The sequence below is a fragment of the Crinia signifera genome, chromosome 1 (assembly GCF_055691185.1).
Source record: "Crinia signifera chromosome 1, ASM5569118v1, whole genome shotgun sequence".
Classification (NCBI taxonomy): Eukaryota; Metazoa; Chordata; class Amphibia; order Anura; family Myobatrachidae; genus Crinia; species Crinia signifera.
Genome location: NC_139217.1, coordinates 362,736,311 through 362,751,336, shown reverse-complemented (window position 1 = coordinate 362,751,336; position 15,026 = coordinate 362,736,311). Strand labels below are relative to the sequence as shown.

Below are 15,026 nucleotides of genomic sequence, written 5' to 3'. Positions count from 1 at the left end.
AGCGGACATCTTTATCAAAGATATGTGTAACATTTGCATGTGCGTTGCTAGGGATCTTTTGACAAATATACTGATCTTTCGTGCAGCACTTAACATCCTAATATTCTGCTAAAGATCCACAGGAGCACACATCTGACTGAAATGGTGAGATGTATGACGGCTTCTCGGACCACATTTGACGATATATCGGTCACATGTTTAGAAATTGCATACCAATTTTTTCTAGTCTGTGGCCACCTTAACACTTATTTATATTGTGACCCGTGATATGTGCATAGAGCAGGGCTGGGCAACACCGGCCCTCCAGATGTTAATGAACTACACATCCCAGGATGCTTTGCATTAGTTTTGCTATGTGCCCATGCTGAAACTGATGCAAGGCATGCTGGGATGTGTAGTTCATCAACATCTGGAGGGCCGGTGTTGCCCAGCCCTGGCATAGAGGATGTGTTGATTGTTGCCCATATGCCATTGTTACTCACCACTAAAGGATGCCTGGATGAGCTCATGGCGAATCTGCCGCCCAGACGCTGTACTCCATCTATCACCAGATCTTTCATTTTCCAAATCAGTCTCACTGTCTTCTCCGCCCTCAATGTCTGGTAGATCTTGATCCAGACAGAGGTTGTGAAGAAAACAGCAAGCCATCACAATTTTCGAGACCTTTTGGGGGCTGTACAACAACAAGCCACCAGACTTATCTAGGCACCGAAAGCGAGATTTTAATACACCAAAGCATCTTTCTATCACACATCTGGTGGCCTTATGTGCACGTTGAAAATTGTGATCTGCTTCAGAAAGGGGGTTAGACAGTGGAGTAAGGAGCCAGGATAAACAGGGAAACCCCTTATCACCTGAAATTTCGAAAAACAAGATTAACACACCTCACTACATGATTTAACAAGGACACAATTTAGGGCAGAAATGCTGCATGCATAACAATATTTTTGGTTGTGGAAACATGTAGAAATCTCAGTACTTGCATCTTCTTGCACATATATAAGTATTATCAACATGCATTATTGATGTAAAGCAGCATACAAAACCACAACACCAATCTATCAATCAATCAATCAATCTATCTATCTATCTATTTGTAGCTATCTATCTATCTATCTAGCCCCTTATTCAGATCTGATCGCAGTACAAATTTGTTGGCAAAATGGGGAAAACCATGTGCACTGCAGGTGGGGAAGATGTAACATGTAAAGAGGGAGTTATATTGGGGTGAGTTATTTTGTTTATATGTAGGGTTAATACTGCCTGCATTATTTTACAATGCAATTCAGATTTCAGTTTCAACACTCCCCACCCAAATGTAACTCTCTCTATACATGTTACATCTGCGCCACCTGCAGTGCACATGGTTTTGGGCATTTTGAGAACACATTTGTACTGCAATCAGATCTGAATAAGGGCATATCTATCTATCTACTTGTAGTGTGGCCAGGCACAACAGGTTGGTGGCTGGGTGCATTAGTTGACGGCAATGTCGACTTATTTGGTATTGAGAGGCGGTACTCCAACCTTGTTGTCCAATTAGACATACATACAGCAATGTTTCAATGCGTGTGCATTACTATCCGGCTATATATATATATATATATATATATATATATATATATATATATATATTTTTGCAGATGGGTCTATGATAGACCAGGCCGGCACTCCAGAGACTGACGCAAGATAATAATGTAGACTACACCATGTCGGCTGCGGTCCGCAGCCGACATGGTGTAGTCTACATTATTATCTTGCGTCAGTCTCTGGAGTGCCGGCCTGGTCTATCATAGACCCATCTGCAATTATCTACATTTATGGCACGGTCACCACGAGCAGCTGATTATTTCGCCAGAGTGCAGGACCCCTGGATCCCCTATATATATATATATATATATATCTATATATAGATATATAGATATATAGATATATAGATATATAGATATATAGATATATCTATCGATAGATAGATAGATAGATAGATAGAGAGAGACTGAACAAGAGACTGAGAGAGAGAGACAGAGACATTTGCCTATGTATATATGCATACACACACACACACATTGGCAGAGAGATAAACACACATGTGTAATCAATTCCCCATATATCACAGACTACAGTTTATACACTATTAGACACTTACCCAGTAGCCAGCCCTCTGCCATTGATCCGGCTTCAAACTCATCAAAGAGGACTGACTGGCCGAGGATGTAGGAGTCATGACATGAGCCAGGGTAGCCTGCAAACACACTCATGATCTTAAGATTTGCATCACAGACCACCTGCACGTTGGTACTTGTGCTTCCATGTCGATTATAATAGGAACGGGCAGTATCCCGAGGTGGTCTCAGCGGAATGTGTGTGCAGTCAATAGCACCAAGCACATTGGGCATGGATGCAATGCGATGGAATGCTACCCTAACATCATGCCACTCTGTCTCCTGGCTTGGGAAGCAGATTGAGGCATCTATATGTGGCTGAAGGGCTTCAAGCACCTGGGTCAGGTACCTGGACAGTGTGGGCTGAGACATGCCAATGCCTTGGGCAGTGACATGTTGAAAACTACCAGACGCCAGAAAGTACAACACAGCCAGCAGTTTGTGCAGGCCTGAGACAGCGCATGAGCGTCCTGTCACAGGATCTAGCTCCAGTCTAATGAGGCCATACAGACGGAGAATGTTGGTACGATTAAGCCGGAACATCTGTATAACCACATCATCCGGCAATGCGTCAAAACATAAACGCGCCCTAAATAAACGAGGCCGACGCAGCCTCTGTGATACCTGCTGGACCTGCTGGTCATGCTCAGTTTCATGATGCTGGCGTCTTCTTCCTTGACACAGCCAAGACATCAGCTGTCTCAAAGCCCACACTGAAGCACCCTGAAATAGCATAGTGGCCCTTATTCTAATCGGCACGGTACGGCCCGCGTGCGGCCGTACCGCCGATGTTTTTGGTCTGCACATGCGCAGAGGTCATTCTGCGCATGTGCAGCCCCCTTCGCCGCAGACGTCTTTCGTCCGCCGCAAAGGGGGCGTATAGGGGCGTGAGAGGCATCATGCCCTCATTTCCCGATGTGTACGCCCCGCGTTTCATGGGCGTTCCCATGCAAACGCGGGGCGTATGCATGGTAATGAGGGCATGACGCCCTCATTACCATGACATGGGGGCGGAAAGCTGACGTCGCCGGATGTCAGCTTTCAGCCCCCATACAAGCTACCACACGGACGATTGTCCGTGTGGTCTCAGCTTGCGGGAGCTGCCGCGGCGTGCGGCCCTGCCTTCGATGGTCGACGACCATCGAATGCAGGGGGCAGCTCCCACCATGGTGGAGGCGTACGCCTCCACCATTTTTGTGCGGATCGCCAGCCGTCCGTGTAAGGACGGCCGTGGCGATCCGTCTGGTGGGCGGCCCTTGGTTTGTGCGGTCGGAGCCCCGTGTGCGGCTCTGACCGCACCAACCAGAATAAGGGCCATAGTCTGCCATGGTAGAAGTCAGGAAGTGTTTGTAGGTGGATATTAGGCTTTTATAAGGCACACATTTGTGATTACAAAGGTCTGTGATGTGATGTTAAAATGATAACACATGTGTTCCATTGAACCAGGTGAAATACACTTCAAAATACACCTTGTCAAGGAGGGTGTATTTTGTTTCACAATTTTTTTTACGAATCGTAGGTGTTTACGAATACGATTTTCCAAAATCACGAATACGAATTTTTAGTACATGATGAAAATACGCCTTGGCAAGGCAAAAATCATTCGTATTCTATCGATGGTGTAGACTTTTCGTACACATGCGTAGTTGTATTTTGAAATACGAATACGAACTCGATATGACAAGTTCACGCCAATAAAAATTTCACGAATCTACGATTTCTTCACTTGATAACTTGTCATTTCACGAATACGACTGAAATTCACGCCAAATTGCCTACGAATACGACTTTTTACACTTTTGAAATACGAATCCATTTTGGTAAATGTCCCCCATTATGTCTATCTTCAACTGAGACATTTTATTCTATTTATTCTTTAATTAATTATTCATTGTCATTGAATATTTCCTGCTCTAACATTCTGCTATATGTAAGATTAACATCATTATTGTTCATCCTTTTATTCTTGATTTTTGTTCATGTATTATAGGCATACTTTATGTGATGCTGCAATAAATACTTTGTTTAAACTATACATATATTTTTATTTAGTAAGACAACGATATTTCAGGCCCTTTACCAAACATTCCTATCAAAGGGTTAGTTGTGCCCGAAATATTGCGACTATGATTTTTATACAGTATATTGAATAATATATATTTCTACTTATCAAAGCTATACTAATAATCTACTGTACTTGCCAAAAACTTTCCCCAAAATGGACAGAAACCCCATCCAAATAATACACCTGCTTGTGGCAGTAGAGTTTACTGTGATCTCCGTGGTTTAAGTCAATTAAACAGATAAAAAAGTACCTCCCTTAAAAAAGTAAAACCTGCTTCAGACCTTGAACTCCAGTCTGGTAATGGAAAATTGTGGGAACCATCATGGGGTCCCCCTGTTTTCCAATATCAGACCAGGCTCAGGAATCCGGGGCTGGTTATGTCTTCGGGTTGATTTTTAAATTTTTCATTATTTGATTGACTTTTATCCCTAAGAAGCACTGCACAGATTTTAGCTTCCTCTTTGCTTTACCATTGTGTTTTAGCTTCTATTTGCCTTTAGTTTTCAACTGTACGATCAAAACCGACAGCAATTACAACTGCACAATTGACTTAGGGTTTCAAATGAAGTTGATAAATGATAGATTATAAATATATGAATTGAAATCAGCAATTTTTCCTATTTTTTGGGTGAACTCGACTAGCTATATTATATCACCTGGGTGAAAAATATGGCATAGTTGAAAACAACGTCAATCAGCAAAATTGCTGAGAATTCACATGATTTTGGCAAATTAGAGGCCATTTTTCTCCTGTTTTTGCGTCTGTTTTCGACCATACCCATTCGCCAAAATAAAAGTGAAATGGCACAGATAAAAATGTACTAAAAAACGGGTGAAAATGCCCATGTTTGAAAACTGATTGGCGAATATTTGCTGTTTTTTTTTCACCTGCTGAAAAACTTGGCCAAGATTGAATGCCCCCAAATGTCGGTCGATTTAGACTGATTTTAAAATTGAAAAATGTACCTTCACTAAGCGTACTTCCAGGTGTCTGAGTGCAGGTGAAACCTGAAACAATACAAAATTGTCTCCAAACACCCTCAATCAAGATAGAGACTAGAGGGTGGTGCTGAATACTGGGCGCTCCCCTTTGTTTGGGAAAAACAAAGGGGAGCGCCCAGTATTCAGCACCACCCTCTAGTCTCTATCATTGTTTATTTTGGGGCTCTTTTTGGGAGAGCTCTTACGGTGCAGATCAGGCTGATCCTCCACAATAAGCGCCACGTTACTCTACTGCCAATATATCCATAACCCTCAATCAAGATATTTGGCGGATGGAGACAGTACACCTATGAACCTTTGGACACCGTATGAATAGGTTATGTATTCATCTACCATTTTCTTTCAAGTTTTGGTGTGCACTGTATGAGAACTGAAGTTAGCGCTAGTGGTTGCATAATACTTTTTCCTGAAATGTGTATCTATTGTCTGTGATTGACAAAAACACCAATATTATAACAACCTAAGCTGCACATCTTTTGTCTTGCGCTCAGATCTAGGATTCACCTATTTGTCTGTATTATGGAAGAAACTGCAAAATCTTCAAATGATGGATTGCAGATTGCTTATGTTTAAGGACCTTTATTGTCAGGATGAGAAGTGTAGGACAGTACGGGACTGCACTTGCTGAGTACAAATTAAACTTGAATTTGATGTCTTCCACTTTTTTATTAAGACTTAACCTGTATTAACAAAGCCATCCAAGTTTAACCTTGTCATTATCTAGTGTCCACAGGCAATGAGTGCATATTTAATTTTTATGTTTAGGTGGAGAACCTCTTTAACATTTTAATTCTATAATATTTAGAACAATGGTAATGGGCATAGGTCAAATTTTACAATTGCCTGTCGTACTGTACAAGTGGCTTGTATCCAGAGGTGATTTCCAATGGACTCATATTTGGTTGATTACTGGCATTTAACCCTGCTCACAACTCTTATGTAATCAGGTGGGAATTCCACAGCAACAGTGGAAGTAAAAGCCATAGAGAAATATATGTTCTCCTGCCCTATATGCTGTATGATCTGGATATATTGCATTAGAGTAGTGGGTCATATCTTCCTGAAGGTGCTAGATTGATAGTTGATCTTGATAATATATATATATATATATATATATATATATATATATATATATATATATATATATAAAAATCATTGTTTTCTATAATCTTGTTCTCTCTTTAAACGTAGGTTAAAAAGACTAAACGAATAACAGATATAGGTTGGTGTGATTCTGGCACTTGATAGGTTGAATGGGAAATTCTAAAATATTCGCCGACAGCAAAGGTGATTTACCGGGCCGAAACTGGGGTGTGCAAGCGGTGCTGTTGCACATAGCGCAGCGTCAATGCTAACCCACGGACCTTGCTTCTGGGTAATAGCCAGGAACACCGCTGCAGTGCCGCCTGGAGGCTCTCAGTATGCACTGTGGCATCTGTGGAGCTATCGGGTACCCTGCTAAGCTGCAATCGTTCTAGCACAATTGTGATCAGATGCAAATAGAGCAATAGATGCTGCTGTGACTATGTAAGCTGTACTATTTGCAAGATCCATCTTGGCCATTATTCAGATCTGATCGCAGTACAAATTTGTGCTCAAGAAGGATTTTGTCAGAAAGAGTCAACTAGAATAAGGCCCATGTATAGAGAGAGTTAGATTTGGAGGAGTTATTTTGTTTCTGTGCAGGGTAAATACTGGCTGCATTATTTTTACACTGCAATTTTTATTCCAGTTTCAACACCCCACACCCAAATTTCTCTCTCTCTCTCTCTCTCTGCACATGTTACATCTGGCCCACCTGCAGTGCACATGGTTTTGTCCATTTTGAGAACAAATTTGTACTGCGATCAGAACTGAATAAAGGCCCTTGGCAAGTGGCTTGCATCTTAACCCTTTGAGAGCCTTTCAGGTCAGTTGGCTTATGTAGTTTCTCTCTATGACAGAAGCACCTGAAAGGGTGGTTCTTTGTGTCAAGTTAGCAAAACCACTGAAAAGGAGAAGAACATCTGTTTATAGGTACTGAACTTTTTTTATTATTATTGATTAACTTGATTTATCCAGCATGTAGTGAGATCGTTCAAAAAATTGCCTGACAACGCTATGTGTTTAGGCCCCATTACTGTATACCATGATTCTTAGTAAAGATAATATATATTAGATCTATTTCTTGAGATGTTATTTATTAAGCAGTTTATCTGAGCCCTAAAGAGCTATTAAAGAATAAATGCATAAGTTGAGCAGGTGTCATTAATAAACAGAGGTAAGGCCTGTGATTCCCCAATATTTTGTGAACTACATCACTTCTAGGAAGTCATTCGTTCGCACAGGGGAGCCATGTTGGGCAACTGCACATGCGCATAAACTTTTATACACATGTGCAGCCACTTTGTGCGAGCAGGTGTTCCCATGGAAATATGCTGGCGACGCTGGTGCCGAGGGCATCAGCTGCCCGCCCTCTTCCCGTACAAGGGCACCGCGGATCTAAGACACCAGAGATCTGTCTTAGATTTGCGAGTGCTTGAGAAATCATTCGTTGGTCAGCGACCATCAAATTATTTCTGACATCATGCAATCTACGAATGGATGTTTATGCAAAACATCCATTTGTATGCATGCGGGGAGATTCACGGTGCTTGCGGCGGGCAGTCCTTCCTGCGGGCGGCATTTAGATACCCGCAAAGCTTCAAATTTCTACTTTGAGCATAAATATTTTGAATTGGTCCTTGACCATCAAACCAGTGCACCCCTGCAAATATCCTGAGACACCTAGGTCAGGCACCCTGGTATGTGGTCCTGGGTTCACAATGTCTAGGTCGACAGTCATTAGGTTGACAATGATTAGGTCACCTAAAAATGGTCAAAATACCCTAGGTCGACACTGACAGGTCAACACAAACTTAATGTCGACATTGACATGGTCAACATGAATAAGGTCGACATAAGTGTTCCCCTTTTTTTGTTCTTTTTTAAAATTTAGTTTTTTCATACTTTACTATCCAAGTGGGCATTGAGTGAGAATATAATAGTGTACCAAGAGCAGTGAGTCATGCGAGGGGATGCGGTACACTTATACAATGTCCATGACGATATAGGTCAACAGTTACCAAAAAAAATGAAAAACTACTGTTGACTTTATTCATGTTGACCATGTCCATCGACATCTTGTTTTGACATTCTATCTATGTAGACCTAGGGTATGTCAATTGTTCTTAAGCGTCGATATATAGTAGTCACTGTCGACCATTAGTGGTCGACCTAAATACTGTTGAGCTAGACAATGTCTTTCATCTATACCGTTACTGGTCACCTCTGGGTAGTGCAGTATTAAATAAACTGTAATCATCACAGCAATTGCTTGATTACTGATAATACTATGGTCGGGATGCTCAACATGAAAATGACGTAAAAAACCCTTTATCTGGGTTTTTACTGCGTTTTCGTATCATCTAAACCCCCTCCGTCGGGGCAGCACTGCGGAGGGAATTGCCAGAAAAATCTATTGTTACCCTGTAGAAGCTTATGGGCTTCTCTCCACAGCGCTGTGCGAAGGATCGGTCACAGACAGGGCAGCCGAGAAGGAAGGGGGGAGCAGGTACTAATTACCCAGGCCTGGCCTTGCTGGAGGGGCCTGGCAGGGGCCCTGGTCCAACCCCTCCCTTCCCCCTCCCGGGCAGCAACAGCAGCACACACTTCTACAGCATGTGCTGTGCTGATAGCAGGCTCAGCATGAGCGTCTCACTGACAGCGTGTCAGTGTAAGCACAGCACATGCTGTAGGTGTGCTGCTGCTGCTGCTAAGTTTAGAGTTTCCTTTGTCCCCCTCTAAACATTTTGGGGGCGTGGCCTTGAACAGGAGGTGGCCACATCTACCACACTTAGGCCACTCCCCTAAAATGTTACTGGTCCCTTCCAGCGTCACCAACAGCCAGGCCATCACTCTGTGCATGCCCAGAGCTACTCCCAGTTCTCAGATCCGAAAGTCCAGCGCCGTAGCCGCACCGCAAAGGACAGCACTTAGAACTATCCATTGCGTTAATAAGAGCATATGGCAGGGGTTCCCAATCTTTTTTGAACCACGGCACCCTAGAGTATCAGAATTTTTTTCACGGCACCCCTAGGCCCCCCAAAAATTAATTAGATTGGGTTTATAAGTGATTCTTAGGGTCAGTTATATGGGATAGGGCAGGATTTGCTTCTGTTTGTAACATTCTATGATTGGCAGCCACCAGCACTGGTCTTGCTCATAAATAATTAACCATAAATAATTTGAGTTGGTCCTTAACCACCAACCTAGGGCACCCCTGCATGTGTCCCGAGGCACCCCAGGGAGCCACGGCACACAGTTTGGGAACCACTGGCATATGGTATTATTAACAATGCGTTACCTGGAAGAGGGGGAGGATGTAGGGTGGCAGATGTTAGAACATCCTGCCCTATGAACTTATAGATATGCTTTGAACTTTCAGACTAGATTTTGTTGAAAGCTATATACAGTCAGTATAAATATATATATATATATATATATATATAGCATACATATACATATAGGACATTGGTTCCTCCAGCACACTGAATAGTATTAGTAAGCAATCTAGAACACTACATGATAATGGAGATATTGGTTACATATACCTGCGCAGGTGTGTGATATGCCCCCTTGGGGCATGGGGGCATATCATACACCTGCGCAGGTATATGTAACCAATATCTCTGAATTCTATTATCATGTAGTGTTCTAGATTGCTTACTAATACTATTCAGTGTGCTGGAGGAACCAATGTCTTGTTACTTACTAAGTATTAACCCCTCCCTTGCATGCACCTGAAAAGTATTACTGAACTGATTTGAGCATCTACCACTATCTGTATGTACATATACATATATACACATACATATAGGCATGGAGTGGAAGCTCCTTAACCTGTTATTACATGTTCAACTGTATTTCCACACACTTTTTAGAGATCAGTGCTGGCATCTCCCAATGCCTAGGGACCTCACCTCTGTCTTATTTTATAAGGGATACGTTCTCTTGCAGGGCTCAACTCAGCCCTCTATCGTTCAGTTAGATTGTAGCTGCTTATCTTGCTTGCACTGAATCCACACAAAATATTAATTAGCTCCCCTCCCTTTCCACAAGCCTCTCCCAGCAGTACTTATAGGTTGCTGCCATTCCCATCCCATAGCCAGCTCCTCCCTCATCATCCCCAACTCCCGGCTCTCACAGCTGCACAGATTCCTCTCCAAGCTCCACAGCTCGGTGCTGATTGCTTCCGATGAGCCTCCTGCACTCTGCTACAGCCCCACGCGTGACTGTGACGTCCAGAGCGCCGCCACCTGCCTGCTCCAGCTGCTGCATCCCAGCGCCCCGGTCGCCACGTGTCTGGAGCTGTCCCGGGTGCTGATCTCCGTCCTCCTGACCTGTTGGGCTAATGTTGGAAAGTTCCGTGGATGTGTCCGGGGGAGGGCATGGCTGTGTGATGGCATATACCGATGTCCACCACCAGCACGCAGAGCCTGGCATGTGAGCTGCCCATGCTGCAGTGGGGATGTGAGGAGGGTGCACCTATGAATGTCGCCTACACTCGCTCAGGGCTAAGGAGAAAGAGAAGGAATGCTGTGGATTTCCTCCAGAGAAACTTGTGCTCCCCGGGAGATGCTTCTCCTCATCATCCTTCTCTTGGTTGCTTTGCGAGAAACCATGGCAGCTCCAACCCCTACAGCTGAGGATATAAACCGTGGAGTAGTAAGTGACAGACTGGAACCTGCTGGGTGATGATGTGGCTGGCATATGGCACGGGGTGTGTGGGCTCTCTGCAATTCTAGGAGTGATGAGAATGTGGGTACATGGCAGCATGGGCTGGAGGCTACCATACAGGCTGAGCCCAGAGGTAGTAGGTGCAGGAGGAACACCAGCCACACAGAAGTTTCTGCTTACCATGCAGAGGGGCACGTCCATAGTTAGAGACCCCGGGGCTGCAGTTGGGCAGCGAGACTGGCACTTGTGGTGACCATCATTCTGCATTGGGTGGATAGAAGATAGGAAATGGAATCTGATGGACAGGGGATAAGTCTAGAACCAATTCACTAAGGAGGCTGAGTGTGGCTGAGGCTTCCTGCACGCCATGCCTATCTATACTGATCTGATCAGGAGTCTCCATGTTATAGCGCCAGTGTCACTGTATGGGCGACAACTTTAAACGCTGCAATTACACTGCGATCTTTTCCCAATTAAGTGGCACCCTATAAGCCAGGGTGCAGCTCGTACAGTCATTGTGTCATTGTGTCAGGCAGTTACAAGTCCACTCTGTTGTGAGTTACATAATGTCTGACCAGTTGCATGCATCTTGTTGAATGATACATACCGCGTATATTACACGATATGTTCCCCAATACACGCACATATAGCGCATGGAGCTGGTACTACCCAATATTGAGTTGTGTAAGGTCACAATGCTTATGGATGAATGTGGCGGTGAAAGTTGGCAGATTAACCGAATCAGTGCCAATTAGAGGTCCTTTGTATGCATGTGATCCCATTGCTGGTAGGATAATGACATGTGGAAGTCTCCTTCTCCCCAGAGCCTACGTGATGCAGCATATATATATATATATATATATATATATATATATATATATATATATATATATATGGATAATAGCCTGGCACTCTCCTTGTTAAAGGTCTCTGTGGTCCGGTGCTCTCTGTCCCTTTGGGGGGGAGGTATATGCTGCAACGAATAGGCACTCTGGACACTTTCAACATTCAGTCAAATAGAAAATAAGACACAGCTCACACTAGCCAACTGCAGCTAGTGTGAGCTGTGTCTTATTTTCTATTTGACTGAATGTTGAAAGTGTCCAGAGTGCCTATTCGTTGCAGCATATATATATATATATATATATATACACACATACACACATTTATACTGTATATTGCTCTGAATTGACAAGCAGCACATGGCTGCCAATCTATTGTTGGTGCACTAATCAGTCAGCACATTGCTCTTCATCAGAAAAGGGGTCTGCATTGTTCGGGAAGTTACCTAACAAATCCCGTATATTGATTAAAAGGAATTAATGACCCCTTTGTTCTCGCTCACTGAATCCCGGCATTGCTGTATATAGCCATAGATTATTTTATTTTTTTCATAAATATTTAAAACCAGAGGGCACTTTGATTTTAAAATATGGATGCTTTGCTTAAACATCGATATGCCCTAATTATTACTGATTGATTGATCCCCAACACTTCACAGGAAACATTTCCATCCACTAAAGGTGAGATTACAAAAGGTCAGAGATAAAATCAGACACTCTGTAATGCTGCCTTCAGGGCTCTCACAGGCAGAATATAGGTTTCACCAAAAACTCACTGACCACCAATCGTGCTCATCATGAGCATTAACTTCCTTTTCCACTAACATTGTATTCCTGCAGCTCAGAGCCTGTAACTTCTGTTTCAAAATGGATAAATAAAACCCGTCTTCTCCTCAGAACACCCCAGTGGCTACTAATGTTATTGCCTATGTCTCTTGCTTCATAGGCAGCTATGTACAATATTGATCTAGGCTATTTTTGCACTATACTTTATAAAAGTACATAAATAATTACAATGATGTTAGGTTAATTATGTTAATATTTGTGCTGTTGTTGTTTTTTGTAAATCATCAAGTATGTGTGGGTGTGTGCCTGTACTCTGGAACATTGTTGTTGTTATTTTTGTCTATGGTGATGTAGATTAAAGGCAAGATGTATTGCCATTTGCATGGATCAAAGGTTGAAGCATGGTTACGATTAGTGCCAGTGCAGTAAGGTTACCCTTATCTCTAATTGATTATTCTTCCATGTAGTCTGGTCAGAAGTGTGTAATGTAGGTCACAACAAATGTCACTTACACTGTAGACATTTTCAGAGCCCTGGTGTACATTAATCATGTATGGCCCCAGGAACCTATGACATATGATGCTTTAGTGCAAGCATTGGTTGTCCAGCTGCTGTGTACCTACAAATCTCGAGATGCTCTGCCAGTCTTTAGGAATGCTGTGAGTTGTGGTTCCACTAGAATCCAAGGGCTGCAACTTACAGTATCTACCTCTGTTTGGATCAATTAGAAAGGGGATGAAATGGGGGGGGGGGGGGGGAGCTTACATATTGTCATTATATTGTGTGTCGGCATGTGAGAAATGTAATTGGTGCTCAGATATTCTATGATACACATAAGCTTCCATTGATATGTATGCAATTTAGAATGGATACACTGTTGCTCATCTTGGTGACTGATTATACAATCTGTCTCACTCAAATGATAATCACAATTCAGATGATAATGCATATAACAGATGTTTGCCTTTAAAGCTGTATGACACTCTTTACATAAACGTCATAAGCCATGATGGATTTGCATGGGACCAGTTAGCAGGAACAACAAAATTCCTACAGTAAGAACAGATGGATGGGGACATTTCCAGAGATAGACCATCTCAAAGTATACTCTGATTTAAAGATAACATTTTTTTTTTTTGAGTTTTCAGGATTTCCCTTGTAGAAAATGGGCAAGTTTCCATGGGGTCTAATCAGTGCTTCAGTAAATAGGACATTGACAAATTGTTGTGGCAGATTTTTGAGACCACATGCAGCTAAAGGCACCTGCCCCAGACTGCCTTCTGCCAGCCATTAAAAAAAGGACAGCGGGACAAACATATTCTGCTTGTATTGTGCTGCAATGTTTCCTATGGTGCCTCAGTATTAGGCTGACTCCATCAATGTCATGCAGAGATTCCATGATTTGCTGTTCAGTAACAGATGGAAGCTCATTTTGACACTGATCTGAGGCAGGCTAGACCTTGTGGGTTATTTGATTAAGTGTGAACCAAAAGAAAAGCACAACTAAGAATCTAAAGCTAGCTCCCAAAATAACACGTGACCCCTGGCTGGTAAGCATCCTGTTAACTCCTAAAGGGCGATATGGATCAGTCATACTGGCTGCAGTCCCAGTCAGACACAGTTGTAGTACTGCTCACACCTTTGATGATAACAAACAGAAACAAGTGAATACACAAGACAGAGGTGCTGGGAGCTGTAGGTTAATGTAGCAGTAATCACACTGACATCTCAGTAGCTGGGGTACGTGATGCTGCCTTTGCTATTCTCTCCAGCACTGGTATAAGAAATGGAGCTGAAACCCCTGCCAGTGATTTCCTCAGATGCTGCTTTTTCCCCCGCAGCAAATTCTGTCCTTCAGCCATTTCAGAAATTGCCTGTTTTATGTTGTGACACATTATGATCTGGCAGAACCAACTGCTTCTCCCATTCACCTTCACATGGCACTGGATTAAGATTTTGTAGATAGCCGGGCAGCAGTATTTGGCAATGATTGGCCTTTAGATTTCTTTGCAGAGACATTTGATGAAATTGGAGGCAATATGAAGCTTTACACAACTCCTCTCTAATCAGCAGCCCATCGTGTTTCTGGTTAAAACCTCACAGCAGTCCTTCAGTTGTCTCTAGCTTTTTCTGATTTCAATCACAGTTCATTAAACTCCACTGAAGCCCAAGGGAACAGCAATACATTGGTATCTATAGAAATGATGACCGTTCCAGTTGCAAAGGGGTTAAATCCTTATTATCCTGCAGCTGGAATAATGAAAAAGAACTCACCCACGCAGCTCAGTCTTTAACACGTAATAAGGCAATAATGAAAAATTCCAAGTTTCAGCTATTTTCTAAAAAGCATTAAGAACTGGCCCAAAATATTAAATAATAATATTTGTGTGTGCATTATTAGATCTGTACATA

General features: G+C 42.7%; 1 protein-coding gene across 2 annotated transcripts in view; it reads left to right on the top strand.

The window, feature by feature from the left end:
• Positions 1-10,422: 10,422 nt before the first annotated feature.
• Positions 10,423-15,026, top strand: part of MMP17 (matrix metallopeptidase 17) — a 129,260-nt gene continuing 124,656 nt past the window's right edge. The window contains exon 1 of one of the 2 annotated variants that reach the window (XM_083150151.1): positions 10,423-10,974. In XM_083150151.1, the coding sequence (XP_083006277.1) occupies positions 10,843-10,974 (132 nt within the window). In that variant the 5' untranslated portion in view covers positions 10,423-10,842. The remainder of the gene's footprint in view (positions 10,975-15,026) is intronic. The other variant, XM_083150157.1, reaches the window with a different exon arrangement.